Below are 27,330 nucleotides of genomic sequence, written 5' to 3'. Positions count from 1 at the left end.
TGACTCACTTGTATTGCACAAAAAATGAAGCATGTTTCTGGAACTGGGCCCGCTGATTACTGTACAAAAACACAACTTTTTTCACTGATCTTTTTCACTGGATCATACTTGATGGAGAAATATTAGAAATATGGAGAAAATATATTCTAGTTTACTCTCTGATGTCCGCGTGAATCACTCTGTGATTCACAGTTTCCTGATGGACAGTTAGCTTTATGTGTTGCTGAAGTTAGTTAACAGCTAACTTAACTAGCTGCAGTTATTAGCTCAGTTAGCTGTGCAATCACTGGTCAAATTAGCTCCCTCTGCCCGTACTGGGAGCTCAGAGCACCAGGGGAGTGTTAGTGTTTATCATAGACTGTATGAAGGTGTTTATACCTTCACCCAAGCACTGGAGGTTTTCAGGCCAGGGGTGGGGGGCCCAGCAGGGAATGATGGAGGGGAACAGTGCCTGAATGGGAACCGTAGCCAGGCGAGCGGGCAACAAAACCGTCCTCAGCAGCCTCACAGTGAACACGGCATGAACAGGACAGAACACAGCCTCAGAGGGAACAAGGAATCCAGTACTGAGATGATTTACACAGAGCTTCTTCATGGATAGCATTACTTTTTGCTAAACTGCTAACTGTAGCCTATCTGCCTGTATTTGTGGCTAGTTAGCTTGGTCAATTTGCTGTGCTGTTAGCGGTTCTATTGGCTTACTCAGCCCCGAGGACTGTAAGTTATTTCCAGCAGTCAAACTGGCCTCTCTCGGTCTCGGAGGCTGTGTTTGGAGCTGGTCCGGCTGCCATTTTCACTCACTGAGGCTGGAAACAGTCCGCACAGAGTCTGCTCCACGGGGTGGGGCGTTAACACACACTCAGCGCTACTGGCGGCTGTAAACGCCAAGGTCTGCGACACGTCCCTACCTAGCTTTGTGTTTTTACAGAAACACGTATAAGTTACAGAGGCACTCTGTTTTCTGTTTCATGGAAACTTTCTGCTTAAAGTAATCCCTGATTTTTCCAAATGTACCTGTAATCTAAGTATGTCTATTTTTTTGTACTGTAACGGAATACAGTTAATTTTTGTTGTATCCTGATTACGTAACGCTGTTACATGAAATCCATTACTCCCCAACCCTGCACACAACTATAGCATGTATGGTAAATTAATCTAGAAAGTTGTCTGTAATGGATCTTTTCAGCAGACAGTTTGGGCAACACTGTAACCATTCTCTCTTCCAAATAAGTTTGGCTAACCTGGGGTTTGTTTACAACCTGTCTGATCATCTGACTGCATTTCATGCCATGTTGGACTCCTATTTTTGCAATCATGCCACATTATTTAGATCTCAGCAATTAGCTTGTTAAGTAGAATGTTATTACGACCAACAGAAGTCTTGGCCAGAACTAGAAAATTAAAACCCACGTTGTAATAAACCAGACTTGTACTTTAAAGGGATGCTGCTGACTTACAGGCCAAAGAGGAAGAGATGTTTCCACAGTGGCAGGAAGTTCTGGAAAACAGAGCTCTACTTGCTCTATACACTGTGCACACTGTATATATCTCACACTGTGACTAAATGGAAAGTATTCCAGGCCACAGTCCACGCCTTCATCCAGTACATCCAAGCATGTGATGAAAGCACAAGCTGACAGTTGCCCCTGTATATATATTCCTCGTCTGCTGCTGTTCTTACTCTTTGAGCCCCAATATAAAGCTTGGCCGAGTAAATCCCAGCAGCCAGTCATGAGTAGTGTCAACGTGGACCTCCAGCAGTTCCCAGTGACCTGGAATCACCTGACAGCACTGGAGGACTTACCGGCGGGTGGACTCCCGCCGAGCTTCAGTGGAGCAGGCCAAACCAGCTGACAGCCCCCAATCTCAAAATCTTCCACACGCACATTTTCAAGTTCGTTCTAGTGATACGGTTTCTGTGTATCAAAGGTTAACGTGGCAAGAGGCAGATGTCCGAAGACCTTGGTTATAAGGATTTCTATTGAAATTTAAGGTAAAAACTTTAAAAGACGGCAGATTTCCTTAGATCCTTAAAGATTTACACGTTAGAGATACAAGGAAAGGTTTAGCATATGTTCAGCAATGTTAAAAGTGAACATGGTTACCCCATGTTTGTTCCCCAACGCATACAAGTTTCCTTCTTGTATTCTCAGTTAACACAATCTGCTGTCCACCCACACACACTTTGCAGACCTCAAAGACCATTTCCCTTCTTTTCACACGCAATTCCAGCAGCATCAAAAGCTCTGCATCCCCTCCTCCGAGATAAGACAGACAGCACAGCACAGAGCGTTGTTACATTCATAGCAGGTCCACTCTGTTTCCTCCGCACATTCTCCCAACTCAGACACTGTGCAAACTCAGCCCCCCCCCCAAAAGCTCACGTTGAGACAACGCACCGACTGTTTGCTTCACAGCGCCGCCACAGCGTCGGCGGCATGCAAAGACACGATCTGTCAGGGCTGAGGGAGGATCAATCACAGCGAGAGCATTTGCCAACCTGACCTGACACGTTGGATCCATGCGCTTTGAACTGTATTGTGGGAGGCAGACGTTTAGCTATGTTTTCATCACTGTTATCACGGCTCCTCCATACAGGTGGTGTAATCCATTGTACATTGTTTGCTGTTAAGCACATAATGAAAGAGAAAAAAAGTGCTGTGTGTTGCGTTTTGGTTTCCTACTTCCCTTGCAGTACTGAAAACCATCGTAATATCAAGTGCGGTTAATCTCTCCTCTCTATAGAAAGATGTTAACAGATTAAACACCACATAATGCGTTAGCTTTTTTCCCTGCAGCAGTTGCTCATACTGACATAAATGCACGCATCAGGATGTATAAAAAACACATTTCAGTCGTTCTGGACCACAAATGTACACAGAGTGGCCAGCCGGGATGCATGAATGTTTGGATGAGAGCAGGGCTGCCATGCATTTATGTATTAGCGTCTGCACTCCTGCTGGGTTAAGAGCCCTGACACGCACGCAATCCCCGTGGCACAAATAGGGCGCCCCGTTCAGAGAGACTCTGGCTACATGTTGGCTCCGACTCCGGACCGGTCATTCCCATCCCTTAATCCTCCTATGGCTGTGTTATGTAACCTTCTGCACCGATCCAAAATCTCACCCCAGCCCCTGATGCGGGACAATGAGCTTACCGAGGCGTTTGATAAGTTATAACATCCAACCCAGCCTGACAGGAAAACAGAGATACTGGCAGGAGAGATGGGATGAAAAATGGTTTTGTCAACTTTAAGGCTCTAAAAATGTCCATGTATATATTTTTAGATTTAAACAAGTGAGCATTTTTACACCTTGCACAACACTAAATTCTCAAAATTTTCATACTACATTTTTATTATTTTGTAAGAACCTGGAAGTTTGTGTCCCTCCTCCTCATCCTGTAATAATCCCTGTATTAATAACACATGCAACATCATCAAAGTGGTGTTTCCTTAAGACTTCAATGAGCCTTTCTGCAGTTGAACACCAAATACGGAGATGGCATCAAAATCAGCTTCAGCTCCCAGTGTAAACTCTTTCATCTGTTTCAAGCGTCTAAGGGGTGGGGTTCGCACATCTGTGACCGCTCAATCGGTCCCAATGCATTAGGCCAGTCCAATCAATCACAGAGAAGCGGCATCACGGATGCCGAACGGCAGCCTGACCAGCGCCTGTTCCCACTGCCTCACCCACAGCTGGTTCCTGACCTCCTGTCTCCCGCCACGGACCCTGTCTGCACAGGAGGGCAGCGGAAAAAACAGAAGCCACATGTCAGCACCCTAACACACACCCAACCGCCCAGCCAGCCTTGCACAATGAACCTTACCTCACCATGGCAGACCATCAATTATTGACGAGGTGAAATATGATGAGGATCTACTGTGAGCACACAAAGAACACACGCCTTTTCATGCCGCCATGTGGCCTTGAAATGTCTTCACCTTATGAAAAAGGGGAACTTCTAAACAACATGTTCGGTTCTTCGTGCTTTCGTGAAGCGAAATCCCCACACTTTGTTCTCAGAAATGTTTTTTTTTTTTATGGGGACACAAAATGTAAGTCATGTCATGTCATTTACTTGCACGTCATTACTATGAAACTGACAAAATCAGGATATTTATGACCATGATGTTTCTTTGACAGTACAGTTTGAAACCAAAGATGTAAACACACCAACAACGTGGGTCTTTTAAACACTCTATTGTAACTTCAACCTTACTCATACTAACTTTTAATGTATGTGTATTGGGCTTTGTTTGGACAAGTGTGCACCACACTGAATAATGCAGTCAAACAAGCTGAGATGATCATGATAAGCAAGATTTAGCCAAAGTCAACAACAAGTTGAATGCTCCGAGTTGTTTATGCTCTCTCTCTGTGATAACATCTAGCCCTCAGTGCTTCTCAGCGAGTCTCAGCTCTAGATATCTTAATTAAAACTGGTGCCACTTTTTTCTTGACAGGAGAGACTGGCATTATTTCAGAGGGCATAATTGTGAAATTGCACAACTTCAAAATGCATCTTCAGACTTCTGAAGGAGCAAAAATCAGATGAGGAATCCTCCGAGACTCCTCCTGAGCTCTGAGGAATGCACTCGCCAAGCGTGGATTACCCCTGCCTGACTGTCTGTCTCCCTAAATGTTTTCTTATTCTGAGTGCACGGTCTGACCTCAATTGTTTCCAAGCCACAGACGCATTCCTGCCCAGACGAAACAAAACACTGCGGACGAGCAGATGTGCTTTAAAAATGGCCGCAGCGGCACCCGCCTGCCCCGTCTGCAGGAAGGGTTTTGCTCACCAGCAAAGGCTCGTGAAGAATGAGGTTGGAGCTAGACGCCAACACACAAGTCTCAAGGCACTCATAAACACATGCATGAACACACATGTACAAACACACCGGCAAGGAAGTGCAGAGACATGCATACACACTCGCACACAATTTTGAATCTTTTATGTCCAAATCATAAAAGAGAGATGACTTCAAACTGAAGAGATGGACTGTTGCTGGACCTGAACGTCCACAGATATGATGGAGAAGGATGTGTTGATATAGAGCAAGCTTCACCCCCCAGCCCCCACGTGTGTGTTGACGTTTTTGTCTTGCTTGAGTCACACACTCTGAGACATAATAGAGTCTAAGTAAAGCGCCCTTCACACTACACTATAATTACCTCATGATTTATGAGTTTACCTGTGTGCCTGCAGACAGGACAAACAAAGCTTGTTGTTCTGATATGAGTGTCATACTTCTGCCAAGATACGTGTAAACATCTCAGCAGATTTAAGTGCGGATGGATGCTAAAACCTGCGTATGCTTGAAATGAACAAATTTCAACTACGTGTCAAAGAATGGAAGGGAAGAGCTTGAGAAAGCTGCATTCATTTTCATCTCTGCAGACCTAGCCACCTGCTGCGAAAGACTGTCGTATTCCCCGTTACAGAAAGTGAAAAAAATTGTCAGACACAGCCTTCCCCATTAAGAATTCAGAAAGTTGTGGGGGGAGGGTTTTTTTTGACACTGTTGTACAACCTGACAAGCACTCCATAAGAACCATATTGATGCCTTTAATGGGCATCTGATGCACACACCTCTCAAATCTTAACAATATGTAGTGCTGACCTGAGCATTAACATTGGTCGATGCAGTTTCCTGTAAGAAGGTGGGTTGGAAACAGAAGACTGGAACTGGATGGAACATGTTAACATCACACCCCAAATCGACGTTTTAGTTTAGCCTTCTCCACCCTGCCAAGACTCAGGGAGAAAGTCAATACTTGAAGTTTTGTTGTATGTATGTATTTAATAAAACCAAACGCTAATCCTGCTGACACATACTTTAGGTAAGTCACACGTTTCACCCATTGTTCTGCATTTCACACTGTGGCTGGCCTGGGTCAAAGCAATTGGGGAACAGGGACTCACATTTACTTCTGTACTGTAATACTAGAAGGTTCTGCTGACTCATGGAGACTGTGCAAAGGCTATAGGGTGTTTTACACCGGCTGTCAACACATCGTTTTCAGAGAGGAGAGCAAACAGTAGCCCTTTACAGAGGCAGACAAATGGCTGGATCACATACAATAGAAACAAAGGTACAGTAAATAGGAGCACTCAAACCACGGGTCCGCCATCTCTCCTGCTACCCACCCCAGGGTGCATGTGTCTTTGTCAGCATAGGTTGCTGGGCAGCTGTTGCAGAAGTCCTCTCATTTATGTTATCTATTCATTTTGTTGCATCACTAGATTTCAATTCGACTTATAACTTCCAGTCCCTGAAAGTTGCCCAAATAATTCTACTGTCTGATAGGAGCAAACTGAATATTCCTAAATATTCTTTTTGTTGTTACAGGAATATTGCCGTAGCATCCTGGCTCTGGCACTCTGGCATGTTGGTACTAAAGTAAATAAAAGTTACTGCACTCATTGTAAAGAGTTTCACCAAATGGCTAAAAGAACTTAAACACAACAAGAGAGGTGTTTGGAAAAGAGTTTTACTGCATGAAGGTGAGTTTCTCCAGCAGCCTCTATCCACTTCCTTTCCAGCTGTGCCAACACCTCCAGCGACTGGACGAGGTCCTGCATGTTTCTCCCACTATTATCCAATGATTTACAGCCAAGATAGGGGGAGCTGAATTTTGTTGACATCCCCCGCCCCACACAACCTCAAATACGACACTGACCCCCTTTCTAACCTCATAAACGGCTTGCTCTGTTGAAAGAATCACCCTGACAAGGAAAGAAATATGAAACAAGGGGGAATGCTCAAAAAGTGGGGTATGACTGCTTTGATGTGGAAACATGTGAGAGGCATGCGACTGTGAAAGTGTGTCAGCAGGAAGGCCGTGTCTAGTAAACAAGGACAACACCATATTATCTTATAAACTGTTGGCATGCAGGACTATGACCTAAAAAGCAAATCCAATTTGGGGGTTTATTTTTTCAAGAACTGAAACACTTTTATAAAGGGAAAACGAGCATTTATATCTGCAAACCAAGACATTCAAACTGCCATCATACAAAAAGAAATCATATTATTTTAGCTAATTCTGACTGGAAAACAGGCAGTTCAAAAGCACTAAATGCGAAAAACAGCCCACGAGTCTTCTCACCTTTGTGAACTCACATGGGGCGATTTCATCCATTTAGAAACCACAAAAATGCCCCGGCTCTAATGACATCACTTAACAGTCAGTGAGGGTGTCTGGGCAAAGCTTTGTCTCCAGGCAAAACAGTCAGTGAATGCAATAAGCCATTGATAGTTAGCAAATAAAAGCCTTTTATTGGTTATAAATTCTGTCGGACCATTAAACTTTATGTTTATCCTGAGTGACATTACTCTAACTCGAGCCAACAGGAGACATAGAGAAAAGACATCTGATAGTCCAACTTTTCTGGATTTCCAACTTGTTAACATTCAGTGAAACACAAAGCATGAAACTTCAGCTAGCAATGCGTTCTGGCTATTTGAATCAAAAATGTGCAGCCTGGCAAGATGTCAAAATCCTCTATTAAGCAATTTTGTTTTCTTCACATGCTGTATTTGCAAAACCAGGTTCATACCAAGAGAGCTCTGCAGGAGGCTGACTGTTTTTAAAGTTCCCACGTGCTGTTCGTGCGGGAAGATAAACGTAGAGCAGGCTAAGGGGAGGAATGCATTCAAAGCACCCTTAATTGAGCTAGATAGCCTGCAGTCACAGAAGCAGAGCGTCTCAACAAGGCTCGGGCTGGTGAGATCCTGAGATGTGTCTCACACGTACACATCATTAAACTGCCTGCTTTGGCTCGCAGCTCACCGGTACCAATGAACACTGCAGAGACAGTGGGAATTATATGGGAAAGTTGTCTGGAAGGGAGCTCCCCCCCTCCTTCAAAATGAAAGTCCCCTGGCTGTCAATGAAGGGGAAGTGGTCCCATGCTGAGGCCCACTGGGCTGGCCATTGAACAGGGGAACATTCCTCAGTAATTCAGTTTGACCTGAACCCAATATTCTAGCTGAGGGTCACTGAATACAGAGCACCACATACAGGGAAGAGATGAAAGGGGTGGAGGAAAAGTTGGGAAAATCGGATGTAGAGGAGTGAGAGGCAAAGTGACGGACAAGAGTTGGAGAAGTGAAAGGAAATACAAAAGCACACAAGTCAGTACGATCTGCTGGAGTGGTCTTAATTTTTGTTGACTAGGCTAGTATTTAGGGTTGTTTTTGTTAATTATCACTCTAGTAACTGGAACATCAACTGGCATCCAAAAATGTCCCAGTAGAAACACACTTTTTGTTAAAAGTGATGAACTTTTCACACCCACCTCTTTAGAGAGAATTTGCTATAGTCGTCAGAGACTTCAGCCAACTTCTGCCATTCCGCTCAATCAAACAGCGGACGTGTATGTCTTGTGACTTTTAAATCAAAACAGCTTAAATGTAGGACACATGATGTAGTCATGGAACGTGTTGGTCAAACAAGAACACAGCAGCAGGGGGAAAATAATAATGTGGAGAAACGGTTGCACTGCAGCATGGTTGGGATGGAGAGAATTACAGTTTTAATTCTATAAAATCAAATCCCTCCACTTGGCAATCCTCTTACGCAGTAATCCCCAGGTAGGTTTCAGAGTGCAGCAGGCCCAAACTGCCCAGTGCAGCAACACATCTGCCCTGGTGGTGGGCTGATATCACTGGCTGCTGCTCTGCTCCCAATAAAGGCTTTAAATGGACACTGGACCAAATGGCAAGCCTTTGGCAATTGCTATTGTACATGCAATCCAAAAACATGAACATTAAAATACATATTTTATAGATGTATGGTCCGGTTGGGTTCACTGGTTTGAGTCTGAAGTCAGAAAACTATAAAGTAGATTACAGATTCAAACTTCTTGCATGAAAACAGTGCATGATGTGATGCATGTAGTGCATTCATGGGATGGAGGAATTCCCCTCACTGACCAAAACACTAGTTCTTAAGAGATGACATGTCACATGCTTGTTGATGACACTTGGTGTGTTAGGCCAGGCCATCTTGTGAGAGTGTGACTACTAAAAAGCTGTAGCTGCTTACTCTCTTTATTGCCTATTGTCGCTTCTTGTCCCATCCATTGGTGTTTCCAGTTATAAAGCATCCACTACACAGCAGATGCTATTTTTTGCTCCCATGTTGGGAAGCACCAAAAAAACTCAACTCTGAACAAACAAACAAAAAGATACAGAATGGCATTTCTCTCTGGAACTTTGACAACACCAGCAAGAGAGTGATGATACCTCCCATACTCTCCCATGCACTCATTTTCATGTTCCCTTGCTGTTCTGTTTTTAGAGATAACAAACCCAACTAAAAATATAGTGTCCAGAATCCTCCATTCGGCATCCTTGGTGTCTTGGTTGCAAGCATCCTATCCTATTTTTGTGTACTGTAAACATGGCTGACTATGGGACACCCGACCTGCTCTGACTTTGACATTCTTGCCACATTAATAAGGACCGGCAGAGAAGCTGATCATAACAGAGAGCCTATATCTCCATAATCCATATTTTCCACCGCTTAGCTGTTTCCACACCCAGTTCAAAACCAGTCATTTTAGTGTGGGATTAGTGGGCACAGTAGAAAATCTTAATCTGTCTGAGAGAGAGAGAGTATAAAGAAAGAAAAGGAGCAGTGGAGAGAAAAACATGCATTCCTGCACATACAAATCCCCTGCAATGCTCGATTGTTTTACCACTGCTTAAACAACGGGTATCCTTTTCTTTCTGTTATCAATCAGAATCAAAGTGGTTTACGCAGCGCCCCAGCCCCATACTGTTGCCACTAGCAACAGGACACGCGATTCCCCCTTCTACTGGCTAATCGGGCTCCGTGCAAATCAGACATCATCCCCTGCACATGTATACAGTGCTGCTATATGAAATATGTTCCCTCCTCTGGGGATTATTAGGAAAATTGCAGCTCAAGTAAAGATGGCTGAACCCAGCTGGGGAGGAAGGGATAAAATCATTAAACCTTCTTGAATTAGGGGCTAGCAAAAGCTGAGTGTGCATGTACTCTTCTGACGACAGAGAAGTATGGCACATATGAATAGATACCGCACATCAATCGACAAGACATTAAAACCTTGCAGTTGCAAAAGAAATAACGCAGTTTTGCTATGTCATGTATGCTGATGACTGTCCGCTTCTTACCCGGGTGGAGATGCAGCATCCTGGTGCATTCAGAGGACACACATGGTAATCCACCAGCACGCTCTCCTCCTGCTCTGCAGCTGCGACCCGCTGATACCGTAGACGATAAAGTTTACATCCACAATGCAGCACTGCCGGCTCTACACTGCTCCCTGCCTGCCGCTCTACTTGACTGAGACCAAACTGCCACTCCTCCCCTCCACTCTCCTCACTCCTCTTGTCTATGTCCCCCCAAGCACTCAAAACCCTTCTCTTACTCTTTGTAGCTTCTGTCCTCTACACTCTCTGTCTCTCTCAATCTGGCAACATGCGTTGGCTCTCCCGATGCTGCTTCCCCTCTCCTCTTCCTTCACGCTACATACACTCTGCCTCTGCGCTATGCTTTCTCTCACTAACACACACGCTTGGAGACTCCTCTTCACACACACACAGCGCTGTGTGCCTCCCTCCCGCCCACCCCGCCTCCAGGCTTTATCTTTCCTCAAAATATTTCTCTTCTCAGTCTGTCTCTGCCTCTATCTGTTTCTCTGTCATTCCGTCTGTCACTGTGTCTCTGGCTCTCTGACTGCGTCCCTCCTCCTCGGGCTTGTAGGACGTTTAACATGTGTTCAGGGAGACGGACGCTCTGCCGCCTCTCTGAAGGTGGCTCTTTCCTCAGGGGAGGAGAAGCGAGGTTGGGGTTTGTGCAGAGGAGGAGGAGTTTTTTTGGGGGGGACAACAGTGTCGAGGGGGGTTTCACTCCCAACAAGGAAACGTGAACAGGCAAGAGGCAGCCGGCTTGTGATATTCCACTAACTGGGTCTTTTAGTTGGAGACTGAGGCAGAAAAGGTGACAAAAAGGACAGCTAGAGATAAGAGGAAGAGCTCAAATGAGCAAAAACAAAGAACAAAAGACTGCAAGTACTTCCACACTAAAGTTCTCAGTAAGCTTAACATGAACAAGATATGATGTGTCATCCAGCCACGCTTAAAGGCAGAAGTGAATACCTGTTTCAAAGGACTACCCTCGAAGGCGATGCAAAAAGCCTGAAGTCATAGAGAGGGGCAAAACGCAAAAGCATTCAAAGTGTTGCACTCTTCTGTTATTATTTGAAGAAAAGTTCAGATCTTTCACCACCTGATCAATCACTGTGGAACGTGGCTATGCTTGTTGGTTTGTCCATTTTGGAAAGGTAATAAAAATAGTCATACACAGCTCCCCTCAATTCCGATGTCAGAAAGTTGTGGTGTTAGGGGATTTTTACACGCTGTTAGACAATATGACGAGGACATTGAAGAATACTAAGGCCATAATATAAAAATGGATCTTTGTCACTCGGTTTTGGCCCTCCATCCACACTAAGCCAACATAATCAGTATAATTCTGAAAGCACTGGCTGCATATTTTAATCTGGACAAGGGAAACAGAATTTTTGGAAAAGAATGCAGAGAAAGAAAGAGAAGGCACTGACAAAAGACAGATAGGGACAACCGAGGAAGAAATCAAGATCAAGAGAGAGAAAAGGATGAAATCTGAAAGCCAGAGGAATTAAAAAAAGAGAGAAAGAGAGAGAAGTGCTTGGGTCTGCCTGGGCCGAGTGACGGACCAGGCTCCAGCCCATCTGCCGCAATCACAATCAGTCTCAGCTGAATGGCTGTGACAAACTGCAGCCTGGAGCCCGCAACCACAACCAGTCAGGACGCTTGCAAGGGTGAGGGAGATGAGAAGCGGGGGATGAAGAGGCAGTGGAGGTGGTGGGGGGGAACCCTCTATTGTCTGCTCCCCAATAGGACCAGTGCGAGAGGGGGCGGGCACAGGAGGGGTGAAAGGGGGAATTAAAAGGGTCCTAGTGACAGGAACTCAGTTAAAGAGGGGAAAGAAAGGACGGGGCTGACTTAGAGCTGGGGCCATCGCTGCCACTTTGTCCCACATTCACTGTCACTAATGTCCTAAATGAACAATGACAATAACCATGTCAGAAAATTAGTTTGTGGAGAGTGTGGTGGGGGGGTCATGTTGAGGGAAGGTGGAGCAAGACTGGAGATAAAAATGCAGGGATGAGTTGTCACTCACATGGAGGTAGATTATTTTGTGCTGGGAAATCTGGCATCACCCAACAGCGATCATAAAAAATTGGTTCTCGTTGTCAGTTGTCTCGCAAAGCTGGCTGCCACATTCCCATTTGTCATCATAAAACTCAGGAAGATTCATGAAGCCTGATTATTGAGTATATGACCGTAATGTCACGCAGAGGGGTAATTGTGTTTGTCATAAGTGCAGCTGTCTCGTAGGGAAATCTGAATATAGAGCGAGTGTGATTTGATTCTACGAGCAGGTGGTCGCCAATTAGACACCATTGTCCCATTTGGGTAAAAAAGACAAATGGATTGCTGAGTCAGCACTAACACATACATATGCGGTGTAATCAAGAAATATTGAAGGCAGTGTTCCATTCTAATTTCATCAAGAGCAGGGAACTGTGTGAGGGGCAACAAATAGACAGGCGGAGCTCGGCAGCGGTGGCGTTTGGAAAGGACCCATCTCTTTCCTCTAATCAGGAAACAAACCATATTTTGTTTGTAGCTTCATTTTTGTCCATTTTTACTGCTCAATGAGAATCTAGTGTGTGTGTGTGTGTGTGTTCAAACAGTATGTACACACATTACTGCCCATACATGTAGGGGTGCATGTAGGTTCTCACAACCATAATTATGTAGATGTGTTGCTGTGTCTGTATTTGTAATATTCATGTGCCTGTAAGCGTGTGCATGAATGCGTGTGTGTGTGTGTGTGTGTGTGCTGAGTGATCTGCTGAGCTCATTAAGGCGCTGCTTATTGCTCTGCCAGGGGTGTCAGTGACAGATTCCACTGTTTGGAAACACTCGGCCGCCCACACAGCCAGCCCGGCTCCACCACTGTCACACACACACACACACAAACTCAGGTTAGCATTCCACAGGGGGGGGGGGGGTTAGGGAGGGAGACAGGATGGTGCTGGGACAGTGGGCTGGAGGGACGGCAAGTCGATATGGATTTGTAATGGGGTGCAGGGGTGGTCCGAGGGAAAGGGACGCTGGTGGCTGTGGTTGTGCGTGTGTGAGTGTATGTTTGTGTGCACACAAAGGGAACTTGTGAGAGCAAAGCACCTTTGAACTGCGGTGTAGAGTGGCCTCGGTTAAAAGGGATGCTAGTGGTTGCGGTAGTGTGTGTGCAGTGGTGGGAGAAGTATTTAGATCCTTTACTGAAGTGAAAGTAGCAAATCAACAATGTAAAAATACTCTTACAAAAGCCTGTTACTTTATGTACATTGAGGAGCTTAAGTGGTAAGATTCAGGAAGGTTACGTATTTTTACGTAGTCTTGGCAGTTTTAGCATCAATAATAGAACAAAAATATTGTCAACAAGATGTACTTTAGGTTTGAGTGTGAGTAAGGTGTTTTGTATTCTTGGATTGGCAAATCAAATATGGGCAAGGGTTCATTTCAGCAGAACACTGAAATTAAATGGAAAGAATTTGTCTTGCAATCAACTGGACTTCATGGTTTATATTTCATTAAAGTACTATATTTGGTATAAGAATAAGGTTAAGAATACTAATTCTGAAGAATTTCCCCTTAAAGAGTGTTAAATCATTGATGCATTAACATGTAGGCAGCATGTCAATGTTGTAGTCTAGATGGAGCTAAATTCAACCGCATTTTGCTCTTGGATAGTTTAATCAGCTGCATGTTATCATATTTAATTTACTGATCATACAGTATGTCTTAATGTAAAATTAAAATCCTTAAATCTAGCCATCAGATACATGTGGTGGGGTGAAAATTGGAATATTTCCCTCTAAAATATAATAAAAAGAAAGTACCCAGCTAAGACTGTACTTTGTAAATCTGTGTGTATGAATGTACAAACATCCAGTGGAGTCAGTGGAATGTCCAGGGCTCCAGCCACCAGCCGCACTTTCCTTCCATGACATTAATCCGCTGTAGCTTGATCACAGATGAGTGACCAGAAATGGCTGGGGGAGCCCCGGGATGCGTCACTTGAGCTCATTACCCGATCACTCCATTCTGCCGTCTAGGTGTGTGTTCTGAGACAGACTTTAATCACACAGGAGAAGAAGAAGAAAAACTTTGTTTCCTTCCCGTCTCTGCAGCACCCCGAAGACGATTAGCATGTATGCGGTGTTTAAGCTTAGACATGCTTCTGAGAACAGCTATTTAATGTCTGATACAACGGAGGAAAAGTAACGGGTGTAAAATCATTTGGAAACACATCAGAGGTACTATGGGTGGTTACAAGCCATTCAGGAGATATTCAGCTGTCAACATGGCTAGACTCTTTTTGGGAAGGGGGGTTGGGGTATTGGTCTGCATCAAGAAGAGCAAAGGAAATACCAAGCTGTAGACATGCAACGTGTTTGTTTACCCAACACAAGTCCACTCAGGATCTACGCAGCTCAAAAAGGCAAACGCCCAGACAGAAGCGAGTCACATGACGGTCCAGAGGCTGTGTGTGTGTGTGTTAGTGAGTGTCATTTAACTTCTGTGTGGCAAGATGAAGAGTGTAATACAATGAAAGTGATAATGCACCTCGGTCATGTTTCATTAAGCAGGGGGATGGGGGCGGAACGGCAGTCAGGATGGCGGTCCGGCGAGACATCATCAGTAGGCGAGATTCTTGTCTTCGTGCAACTCAGAAAATGCTTAAAGTCATCAAGACCGGAACGAGCAGGATTAACACTGATGGAGTTAATCTTTAATTAATCTTCAGTCAGTCTTAAAGAATTACTTTACCATTACTTGTGTGATTATGGTAAACAAGTGGGACTATTATACCGTAGCTAATTTCAGCGGTATCCTCTAGCTCACACCAGTGGTACTGTGAGATGTAATACTTTTCAAAATGAACACCACAGTTTCACAAAAGCCGGTTTTCTCCTGTCAGAACTCAATGTAGTAGTAGGTCATAAAAACCTCCTATGTGCTGTCAAGCACCCAGGCTGATGTACAACTCGAAATCATACCTGGTAGCATGCAATGTAAAATACAGTGTACACATTAATTGATGCTGACATTTGGTTAAAATGCTTATGTGGTCGCAAAACAAATATGGGGTAGTAATTTATGTTTAAATATGTCTATGTTTAAAATGTTTAGAGATGAAAAACAACCACAAATCAGATCACTTTGTAAAATGCAGCGTACAGACAAAGAGGGGTAATATATTTACAAACCTTGCAGTACGGGGTCTAAAAATGTATGTGGTAATAGTTTATTAATGTTTGAATACAATACTTTTAATAAGGTGTTGTAAGACAACCATGCAGATTTTGACCTCATAGTACAATGCAGTGTGTGCATATCAGTGGAGGCTGACACGACTTGTTGGTACACAGTGTAAAATGCAGCGTACTGGCTAATGTGTCTACAGTGTCTATGATGTCTGGAAACAAATGTGGTAATAGTTTAATATGTTTAAATGTGATTCTTTTAACAAAAACATTCTTAAAATCAAACAAGTGAAATCTACCACCCAGTGAGATTCCTAATGCAATCCGCATGTTACTAGCTCCAGTGGTGTATTAATTAAATTAGTTATTTAAAGTAACATCAGATTTGATTAATCATCACTTCAACAAACTCATAGGACATGCCCTCTCGAGACTGACATGTTGTGAATTTTCACTCGTTCCTGTTTCCTCAGAGAGATGAGCGGATGTTTTTCCATAGAGCCCTGAGCTGAAGGTAAATAGCGTGGATGCAACCACTGTGACTTCCACCAGCCAAACCCACACGGGATCTCTCAACAATCCAAACCACACAGGATCTATCAACAGTAAAAACCACACAGGATCTATCACTCTTCTTATCTTAATATGGGGATGTTTTCCAAAGCGCTGTGCAGCACACACAGTCAAAATAACTGCACGCTTTCATGAGCACAAAAGGAGTCCTAGCACATTCTCCTAAAGCTCATCTTGATAAAAAAAAGTCTTTTCATTGCACAATGGAGAGGAACTCAACTAAAATTAATAGACCTGAATGTTGTGCGAACCTTCATTTAATGAAACGTACAATTGGCAATGCCAGAGTGACTGAAAATCTGATAAAAAATGCTATATTCTGAACCAGTGCATAATTGAAGTGGTTTTTTTTGTTTGTTTGTTTTTTTTTTACAGCACAAGGCATTCAAATTAGTGTCTGAGAACTCACTTAGACAAACAACAGTGGTAATTAGCGATTATGCAAGACCCTACTGAAAAAGACTCAGCTCTTAAACACAGTTAATTGCTTCTAGGAATGCAGATAATACCATCCAAATGCCAAGAATACATGTCACGTAGTCACATAAAACACTGCATATTCATGTTGTGAAACCACTACATCCCAGCTGGCAGCAACAAAAAATGTTTATTACAACTATATCTGCAGGGAAAGGTTAGATCCATTATGCTAAGTATTGATTATTTTTCAGAATAAGTGCAGTAGGCAGCTGCTTAGCTTTATATGCAACCTTGGATGCTGTAGAAAAGAAACATGAAGGCTTATGGTGAATAGCATATCATTGCTTAAGTACTCTTGTCCAGTGTGCATGGGAATGTGGCAATGCAACCAGCTATGAAACGACCTTGAGGGAGTGTCAGTAAAAGGCTTCATTAACCCATTCGATTAACCTCTTCCTCTCATAAGCTCCATAAAACGGATGCATGTATTTAGCCGGGACTTTGCACACGAATCAGGGCTGGAGCGCCTGGTAAACAGGACTCGGGAGACGAGTGTGTCCAAACTAGACAAGTGTTAACTTACACCATCAGTGTTACCTCTTTAACTAATTGCTTTGGGGAGCTCATCTTCATCATGTTCGCAGTTACCAGCTCCGACTGACCAGTAAAGGTAGGATCAATAAGATGCAACTTTATGCTACCAACCAAGCTATGGTAGATGAGAAAAGCTTTTTGCTGATAGCAACATGCATGTTTGGAATAATAACCTCCTATTTTAGCATCAGATTGCTCAGGGTTATCCTCCCCTCAAGCCATAATCATGGGTTTCTTATTGTAAAAAGAAAATCTTCAGAAAAATACCCACAGTCTGTTTACCAAATTCCACCACTGCCTAAAGGCTCCGATGAAGGTCTCATGGATTGGTTTATTTACCCACTGACTGCTCCTTTGAGATATTTTGGAGTCTGGACTCCTGGGCCGTAAAGTGACCTCTAATGGATAGATTAGGCTAAGGCATTCACTTCAGAGGGCACACAAATATACTTTGGGAGTGCATTAGATCTCTTCGGAGCTTAGCATGATCAAATTATTGCATTAGACCGGTCAACTTATCCAATTAAAGTTGTAAAACGCATGGCTCTCGCCCAAGCGAGACGGCGGATCCTTGGGGCGTTGGTGGGTTTGCGGGAGGCTGAACCCTATCCACCTCCTCATCGACAGAACAGTCCTCGCCACATACTTCAGCTGAGGATTACAGCCTTTCATCCTGCTCAGACCGCCGGCAGCACACAGGCGTCTTTGAGGCCAGATATGCCTTGTAGTAACATCAGCAAGGTCCAGATTTGTAAAGCTGTTTCCCAGCTCCATGCTCCGGAGTTCTATTTCTCCCGTGTGTGTACACTCACACATTTCTTTCTTGCTCACTTAACCTTGGCATTGCCATAGGAGTGCAAGGACATTCTCTTCCATCAGTGTCCCCTAAATGAAAAATTTAGGAAGCACTCAAAGCCTCTCAAAGGGGTTTTTGAGACATTTTTGAAGTCGTAAACTTCATTTGAAATAATTGTTGCCATTTGTGTACACTTAAGTGATAAGTGGCTCTGTCATCATAAGAGCTTAAACAATAAAAATAATTTGGAATAAGCTAATCCAAATGACACAAAGGGAATTATAGCGATGGACAGACATTTAAAAATAAAATTACAGTTTAAAAACTCTAAAAAGTCTCTGATCGCTGCTTTCAAATCCGAAATCCAAAATCTCCAATTCCAAGTTGTCTGAGCAGACAAGGGCAAATGGGAATATATGTTGAGCAGCTACGGGACAAAACTAGTCAATTTTCAATTCTGCCCACAGGCTAATTTATTTAGAGAAATTAAAGACCTATTACCTTTAATCCCTCAGATAAGCGCACATCTGATCTGACCTCCACTTTCTAACTCAGCATCTTCCAAGTGCAGTTGCTCTATGAACATGACAAATAGCTTATTGATTAGCAGATGTCGTATCTAATGTCCTTTTGGCTTGGGCTTGGGCTGCAGCCGCCTGCTCCACGCAACCTGTCCTAAGCCCAGTGGATCTCCAGCTGAGTCCCCCGCCTCCTCCTTCCACAGCTCCCAGTCACTCGGAGCGGGGCCCCTGCCTGCCGGCCACCCTCCTCATTCCTCCTTGTCCCTCCCCTGTCCACCAAGGTGTGGAAGGGGTCACCAACGAACACCATCTGCTCCAGCAGGCAGAAAATGGCAGGTGAGGCCAGTGTCGGGCCGTGTGACCTGATGCTGGCCACACTCGACCCGCCACAAACAAGGTCAAACGAAGATTCAGGGAAAAACAAAAACCAGCTCAGCACAGTGAGGGACAATGGGTGATAGAGTGGAAAGAATCTAATCTACATTGTTTTAATCCACAGGGAAGATTACACAGTCACGGTGCCTTGACACAGCAGCTTGTCAGAAAGAGGTCATGCAAACTCACTCCCCACCCGTCATGCTTTTTAACGCCGCAGAACATCCATATGTCCTTCCCACACATGTCTGTCACTCAGCTGAAAGAAGTCTTAAATAAACTCTATTTTCCTCAACACATCTAATTTACAACACTGTGCGTCACCCGCATTTAAAGGCCACCACTAATGACATTGCAAACCTTTAAAGACATTTGATCATATTTAATCAGAGCACACAAATAATGAATAACTGGAAACCCCAGGTCAACGTCCTACTGTACGCTGCAGCTAATGTTGCCAAATTTGGATTTGCTCCATCTGATGTTGACACTGTGCTGCTGAGCTTTTGTGTCCGTCTGTCAAGGACGTGGTCGCGTTGAATAGGGGGAGCAGGAAAGCCCGGCCAGCATCCCACTGGGGCTTTGTGCTCCATTGAGCAATGATGCTGCGACTGTGTGCAAGAGATTGTGTGTGAGTGTCTGTGTGTGCATGCGTGGGGCTTTAGGATGTTGTGGATGCAGCAGATGCTTTTGACGTATAATCAAAAACAAGTTGAAAGCTATCTTTAGTTCATGTGTTTGTGTTATTAAAAATCTATCTTTCCACTATTAAATGCTGTAGGTGTGAAATGTGGCTCTGAGATGTTTATAGTGGACTTTTTTGCAGATAATGGTGGTTCTTTCATAGTCAGAGTTGATTCATCCAATCTGTGTACAAGACTTCCGAGTGTGCGAGGACATTATAGTAAGTGTTACCTGCGTTGGTGTTGGATGAGCCGTTATATTCACGGGCCGTAGTTCGAAGCTTACTTCAGCTGTTGTCCTCATAAAACTGTTAAGAGTGACCTTTCAGTCCAAAAGGCAGTTCGTATTCATCGCTCAAAGGTTAGATATTTTGTGGAGAATTCCTCTCAGAGTCTCTCCTATAAGGAAAAAATAATAGCCACAACACAGAGGAAATCGTATTGCGTGTTCACTTGACACAAAGACAGGAATATTTGATATACCTACATGATTACTAACTTGAAAAAGTAGTCTGATTTAAAAATCATGATTGTCCTATCTGTGTATTTCACCAGCGTGAAACTACCCAATAATATGGTACAATGAGTGACATGAATGCAGCGGGTCACTGGGTCATGAAGTAGGGATGCAGAGAACTAGAGGAATGTAAGGGGCTTCTCTTTCTCCTCTTGACGGATGGATGGGCCCCATATTCTGATGGGTGGAGGGAGACATTTATAGCATTGTGAGATGCTGCTTAAGAAGAGGAAGGAGGCGGTTTTTTTGACTTGGGGTCTATGTTTTAGCTGAACAAAAGCCTTTGTGAAGTCATTTATCACTGTCGTCACTCTGAATCAACCAACACTGGAAAAGAAATGTGCACAAATCCTGCCTGTTGGTGTGTTATTTCTAAAAAAACTTTGTGCTTCAAATAAATGAGGGATTTTTTAAAGCACTAGCTACATATATGGTGGTTTCTTTACAATGGCTCGGTGGTTTCATCTCAACTGTGCAGAAATTCTTGTGTTAGTACCTGTCACTGTATCCTGCTGAACCACTGATGCTCAGTAGAAGCTTGTATTGTCTTCGTATCTAGCACTTGCCCTCAGCTGAACGCGAGCTACAAATCCTGCACTGACCAGTATGCAACAGACTCTTATCTGATCCTCTGTATAAAAGGGTTCACTTCAAACGGCAGATCCTTCGTCAAGTCTGAAGTTAAGTTTACACCATACAGCCTCACCCTGGGTGTTCCATTGAAGTAAATCCAGCTTTTATTGTGACAAAGTACAATACTCTCTACAAGGCAAAGGCACATTCAAGAGTTTTAAGGGGGTTCTGTAAATTATGTTACAACACAAACTCACACTTGTTCCCTACCTAGAGCCATGTCTCTAGCGTGACTAAAATGACACATCAGACTTTAATGTCTGTAATAATAATAGAAAATTACAACAATAAGCAATTTACCAAACATCCACAATCATGCTGAACGTGGTTATGACAGCCACTCCAACTGCTGGGAGTCAGTACAAGTTCATGGCTTTGAAACCACTTGGTCCTCCGGGCCAAACATGGGTCAGTCCCTACAAAGACATTTTGGTCTTTCTCAGTGGCTATTAGGTCACTCCGGGTGTCAGCAAAGATGACTCCCATGTCTTCTAAAGAGGGGTGGGGATGACATAGACGTGAGGGTCATTCCTTTACACATCACTTCCATTATTAAAGGGCTGCCATGGCCTAGTAAAGGGGACGGTCAGTGGTCATCCAGCCCCCCAGCCACCCACCCCGAGACCCCTATCTCTTGTGTCCAACCCCCAGCCCCTCTGTGCTCACTCAGGGGGAAAATTACTTTGAGCTGAGGGAATACAGCTCCATTGAGATGGAGAGAGGGTTGTACAAAAGAGGGTGAAGTTTAAAAAATTGTCTCTTTTTCCTATGGAGGCAGTGCTTTGCTGGAAGGGCTACGGTGATAGGAGCATCGAGGGGACAAGGTCATTAGATTGGCATCTCCATAAGCTCTTCATTCCCATTGTCTGGGCAAATCCGCTCCAAAGGACCTCCATGAGAAATGCCCCCGGTCAACCCCACACTGGGAGCAGAGTTACCCCTTTGTCTGCCACTTTTCAGAGTGCTTCCAACACAAAAAGCATTTCTCAGGAACAGCGTATAAAGCTCGTCTCGCCCTCAAAACCAACAACATTGTTCTGCTGCCTCTGGTTGGGAATGGATTGCGTGCAGCTGCGGATGTCCTTAGGCAATAAAACATCTGCCCAAAAATCTTAAGAGCGTCTTACCTTCGGACATTTCGGCGCTCCTCCTCAAGCTGCTTGAGAAGCTCGTCAATGCATTTGTTGGCGTCCATGTATTCCTGCCAAGAAGAGATGAGAAAAGCCAAAAGTAAGCAGTGGAGTCAGTGTCCAAATGCACATGCTGAATATAGACAGTATATATTAGAAACACAGGCAAACTTTAACCAGTGTCTTCATCTTAAATACTTTCACCTGAGCCAAGTAATAACAACAATGACCATTCATTGATGAGATGCTGTAAAATCATGCCTGGACTGTGTATTTCCTCCACTTTGTTTTCATAAATGTGTGAAAAACAGCGTCACAGAACAGAAGTACTTTTAAAAAAGGTGTGATTAATCAGTTGAGTCTCTTTCTCCCTCTCTTCTCACTGTGTGTAACTCCAGAAGCACCTCTGGGTAACTTCTAACGGCTGGCCCAGAAGCGAGCCCAGCTGTGTAATGTCAGCTGGGAATAGCCCCGCACTCACAAAATGTGCGCTACTGAGTTACAGCACAGACCAAATGAGCTAAGTCTAAGAGCAGAATGGAAAAAGCAGATGTCAGGATTTCTTGGCTATGGCCTAACAATTTGCCTCTTATTGGTCCGACTACATGAAGCAGAAAAGGGGGATTCAGCTGTAAGAAATAGGCCACATAAGCACCATACCTCAACCATCTGGGTTTCCAGACATTTGAGGTCTAACTACAGTACATAACACCGCCAGTTGTGACTTGATGCTGTCAGATCAGTGTGTTCTAGGTTTAAGTCTAATTAATTAGATGTTAGCTTGACAGCTCGTGACGCATCTCCTGGGTAAACAGTTATCTCAGTGGGACAGATGCTCTCCATTGATTTCTAGACACTGTTCATGTGCTCGCAGAGTGTAATTCACAAATGGGGATTCCCATGAAGAGGTCACTAAGTCAGGAATCTCAGTCTAGGAGAAAGAAAGTATAGAATCTGTGAGATATTTATTTTTTCTTCTCTTTAGATCATAAAGTACCCATAAAGCCTTTTTTACTGCAAATGTCTTATTGATTTTATTTTTTTATTTTGGCTGCCTCTGAGCATTTATTTTTCTTTACTGCTGTTGTAATCTCAGTTCTCTAATTAGTTGCTGGCAAAAATTAAAGTTCTTTTGAATAACAACATTTGAATCCCCAGGGAATCGAAAGACAAACACAGTGCCTGTAGTTTTCAAACTTTTCGGAGGACCCCTGTTGTTATACCATGAAAATAAAATAATAATTGCATGTGCACAATAAAACTGTTAGGTGTATATGGAAATGTGAATTTTGGAACAATAGGACATCAAAACTATGCACACTTCTGGAGAACCACATTGTGAATCTGCACTGGGTGGATAAAAAAAACATGTTACCCTACAATGCTACACCAGCCTTAAAAATTTACCACTTCTTTAACACAAAAACGATACAGGTTTGTTTGTGTATTCACTCTGTTGACGCTCAGTATTTTCACACCTATACCACAGCTCAAGAACTTTAAATAATAATTGAATAATGTTACGGGGTGATTCTGACCTCCCTGTTACCCACCTTCCCCTGTATGTCTGCTATCACTCCATGGGCTTTTTTAACCTGTGGCCTTGACAGTAAACTCACATTAGGCCAGATGTTCAGAAGCACAAGCTGCTGGTCTAAATACAGTAAGTGCAGTTGTTGTGTCTCCTTGCTCTTGCTGGGGTGCCGCTCTCCCACTGCTGCTTCTGAAGCAGTTATTGCACTTAATCTCCCATCTGAGCCTGCCACTCAAAGATACCCATCCCCACCAGCTTGCCCCGATGCCAGCAGAACATGGCAAAGGCCCAGGTTTCCTGCTGAGTTGCCAGTCAAGGGCACTCTGGGTAACCATTAGGCAAATATGGCCAAGAGAGAAATGTGTGACTTTTTTTTTCTCAAGCAGACAAATAAACTGTCTGGGGCAAAACGTCTGTCTCCGAAAGACCATTAGCAACGCGATCCCATAATGACTGCGGCTGCTGCACAAAGGGGAACCTTCTTCGTGAAAGCCCCATGTCAGGGGAAATATTTACAGGCCACATCAAACATGAAGTAAAGCTACCTAAGTCTATGTTGTCATCGCATAGACCTCTCCTAATAACAGGCCACTGAAATAATCCCCAGCACACATGAAGGAATGCTGAGAATGCAGCATGCTTGTTGTCATGTGAAATGGGAGGGTATTTAAAGCGGTGATTTAAAGCATGACTCATGTATGTAATGCAGAGTGTTATATCTTCAGCCAGGCATTATTTCTGACGGTTTAACGGCGTGTGTGAAAGCTGCACCGTTCCCACGAGGCCCAGGCACTCACGTGTGGACTGAAAAAGAACTGAATTTACTGACTCTAGACTTTATCAGAGGCATATTTCTCAGGAACGGTGGGGCCACTGCATCTGCCGTACAGCCCAACAATTCCTTACAGCGGTAAAAACGTTCTAAGAGCTGTAAGCTCATAAGGAGTGCGTAATCACCTCCACAGTATACTAAATCATAAAGAGTTTTTTTTTTTTTTAAATCCTAATATACTTTCCCAGACAGCAAGAAGATGTGCACTTAGAGGGTAGACCTTCAGGAGACTGTTGTGAACGAAACTGAATTTGGTTCTGATCAACTGCTACATGTAATTTTCATTTTAAAGGAACATAATTTTGTTTGTTGTATTCAGTTTCTTCAAATGTCCTCATTTTCATGCCAAGGAAAAGGACCTACTGGATTTGTTTAGGGTTTTTTTATCTTTATTTTTATTTTTCCTCCACTCTACCAGCTCCCTAAAGGACAAATATGTTCAGTTGCATGGGAATAAATACACTTTTTGCGTTTGAAACTGTATGTAGAATATTGAAAGCCATTTTTAAGTGCTAGGTTTACACCATGGTACGTTTTTTAGTTCGACATTTCCTAATATTTCATTAAAGATAAAGCTTTTTGCTGGGATGATGTGAGCATGGGCTGATCTAGGGTTAACCTGGCAGGTAATGTGTTTGCTGATGTTCTTGCTCTATGACCGCAGGTTCTCAGTTCACTCATGTGTGTGTGTTAGAGAGTTTGATTAGGAAGCAGCCCCCCCGCCTTGTGCACGCCTTGAGTCCCATATCCAGTCCCCTCCAACTGTTCGTGTGCCTTTATGAAATTTTAAAATGTGAGTGCCGTCCCCCACTGTTTGGGAACTGAGGAGCAGGGAGGGGCGAAAAAAGAAGGGGTAAAAAAATATAAACACTTCTGTTAAAAGACAAAACATGCAAACAGACAGATTGGCTGACACACAAACCAAATGCAATCTGTTTAAGATTAACAGTCCCGACTTTTCAGTAATAAAACATCAGATGCATTACTCATCCATGTGAGCTCTTGCAAGCACGCTCTGCTCTTTCACACATTCTTGAACATTAAGAGGGATGGAGTCGCATCCTAGACAAACGTCTGGTACTTATACAGGCCTTTTGGAGTTGACTGGAAAAAACAAATAAACCTCAAGCTAGATAAAAGTGTGACCCAAGTGCGGCAGAGGTCAGTGTCCCTTGAAGTCTTTGATGCAGTGAATTTCCTCCACCACCTTGATCAGAGGCTCAGGCTGGCGTTACAGATAAGCCACCTTTCTCAAAGCCTGCAGCCCCTGCTGTGAGCTCTGGGAATCGGACCCTGCCAAAGACAAGGTCACAACCTCTACCCACTCCTATCCCTGCATCTCAACCCGCCACACCTACCTATCTCTGCTTGTCACAGATTTTGCTCAGACTGATGACATACCAGCGTGGCTTCTGGGACTTTAAAACCAACTGCAAACCCTGAGCTGCAGGTTTGACAGAGAGAGCTCCCACGTGGGCTACTGCAAGTCAAAGGTTATGCCAATAGAATGTAAGATTTCTTTCTGGGTGTATTTTTATGGCACACTTGAGAATGAATTATGACAGTGACTTTTCAAGGTGTGGGAGATACACCACATCTGATGTGTCTGTTAGTCTTGGCCTCCTGCCAAAGATACGACTGGGTTTGCAGCCAAATACTCTTGCCATCCAATACTCCAAAGTTTATATGTACAAAGTTAGCAAAGATGTAAACATAACAAATTAAATCAGCATCAATGAAAACATATTCCCATACGCCAATATAATTCAGGATGACTGTGATCCTATCATGACTAGGTAATGAACTAATCAGTATGACTAATGGCCTCTGTGTGCAGATTTCTATAAACCTGCCTCTGCTTGTATCAGGTCTCTGCATATCAGCCAGCCTTGGTTAAATTCATTATTCTTATCAGCATGTTTTGGGGCTTTGTGCTGATGATCCTTCCCTCAGAGGTCATAACTCCTCCGTAACACCATCCTAATGACCTGGTGTCATAGTATCAGCTCAGCCATCAAGCTCTCATATCCTCAGACCGAGCTGATAGCCCTGCCTTTTATCAATGGAGTTGTGCAGCTACTCATGTGATTTTTTTCACTTGGGAAAAAGATACGATATGATTTAGCATCAGAGATAGACGTGATCCTGAATGTTTTTATCATGCTGCAGTCGTATAAAGAAGTACACCTGTTTCCTGTATCACGATAGTTTGATGGATCCATAAAGGAAATTGTTGATTGACTGATTCTTGTAAAGACAGAATAAAGATTTAGATGTGGAGTGGGCAGAAACAAGGTCATGACCTCTACTCATTGGATACGTTCACAGTGCTCAATTCATAGTTTTCATGTGACATCACATTCAAAGGAAAATGTTCACTTGGAGAGCAAAATGCAGGATGGTTGTTGTGCTTTCACATGCACTAATCGACGTGGAGACAAGCCTGAGCTGTGTTAAGTGAGGGATTCCCTGCAAGGTAAGCAAAACATTACAGCAGTTGAGCGCTGGCAGGGACCTGACGGTTTTTAACGGCGGAAATACAAAAACACAAAATATGGCAGCAGGTCTTGTATATGGATAGCAAGTACCCAGCACTTTTAGATATTGACACAAACTGCGTTTGTCAAACTGCGTTTGTGTCAATATCAATCTTTTTCTTGAGTTGAGAGGTGATCCAAATAAGATTGAACTGCTTTTGCAGTGTCTCTACGACGTAGTCCGGTGTGAACCGCTATCTTGGTCTGTTGTTTTGCCCTCCAGGTCACCGCACATGTCCCATGACTGAAAACTATGAATTCAGATTTATTGCCCAGATCCAGATTTTTTTGATTGACAGTTCATATTATTGTTTAAATGTGGCCCATATCAGACTGAGGTGTGAACTGGCCATGGCCTGCAAGTGACCCTCATGTGCAGAAGAATGATACAATGTCATACACAGCATCCTGTCGTACAGAAGTGAACAAGGAGGCTACTAAGATTAGCTCCGGTTTGCTCATACTTGCTAAACCTCCCGATTTTCACGGGAGGGTTAGCAAGTATGCCATATTTCATTGACCTCTCCTGTTTTCCTCCCGGGGGTTACATTTCTCCTGATTTATGACAAATATTAACGCAAATGCCCCACAACTCTCTCAAATTCAAATTTTTTCAATTTAGCTTTATTGGCATTAATGTATAGCAACAATATTGCCAAAGCAACATATAAAGTACATAAGGACAATTAATTTCATACATTTCATTAGATAAGGAAATAAAACAGCAAAAGTTGTGTTTGTGTGTGTTAATACAAAATAAAATAATAAGAATTTTTTAAAAATGTAAAACTTCCATAATATAATATT

The 27,330-nt window shown here is 43.4% G+C and overlaps 1 protein-coding gene across 1 annotated transcript in view; it reads right to left on the bottom strand.

The window, feature by feature from the left end:
• LOC119904772 (nck-associated protein 5-like) overlaps positions 1 to 27,330 on the bottom strand; it is a 143,617-nt gene that overhangs the window by 71,648 nt on the left and 44,639 nt on the right. Inside the window, 1 exon segment of the mRNA XM_038721458.1 lies at positions 21,618 to 21,691. Coding sequence (XP_038577386.1) covers positions 21,618 to 21,691 — 74 coding nt within the window.

This window comes from Micropterus salmoides, unplaced genomic scaffold, assembly GCF_014851395.1.
Source record: "Micropterus salmoides isolate LMB-PRFRI ecotype aquatic unplaced genomic scaffold, ASM1485139v1 Ms_hic_scaffold_1, whole genome shotgun sequence".
NCBI classification, from domain to species: domain Eukaryota; kingdom Metazoa; phylum Chordata; class Actinopteri; order Centrarchiformes; family Centrarchidae; genus Micropterus; species Micropterus salmoides.
This window is presented reverse-complemented; position numbering and strand designations above follow the sequence as displayed.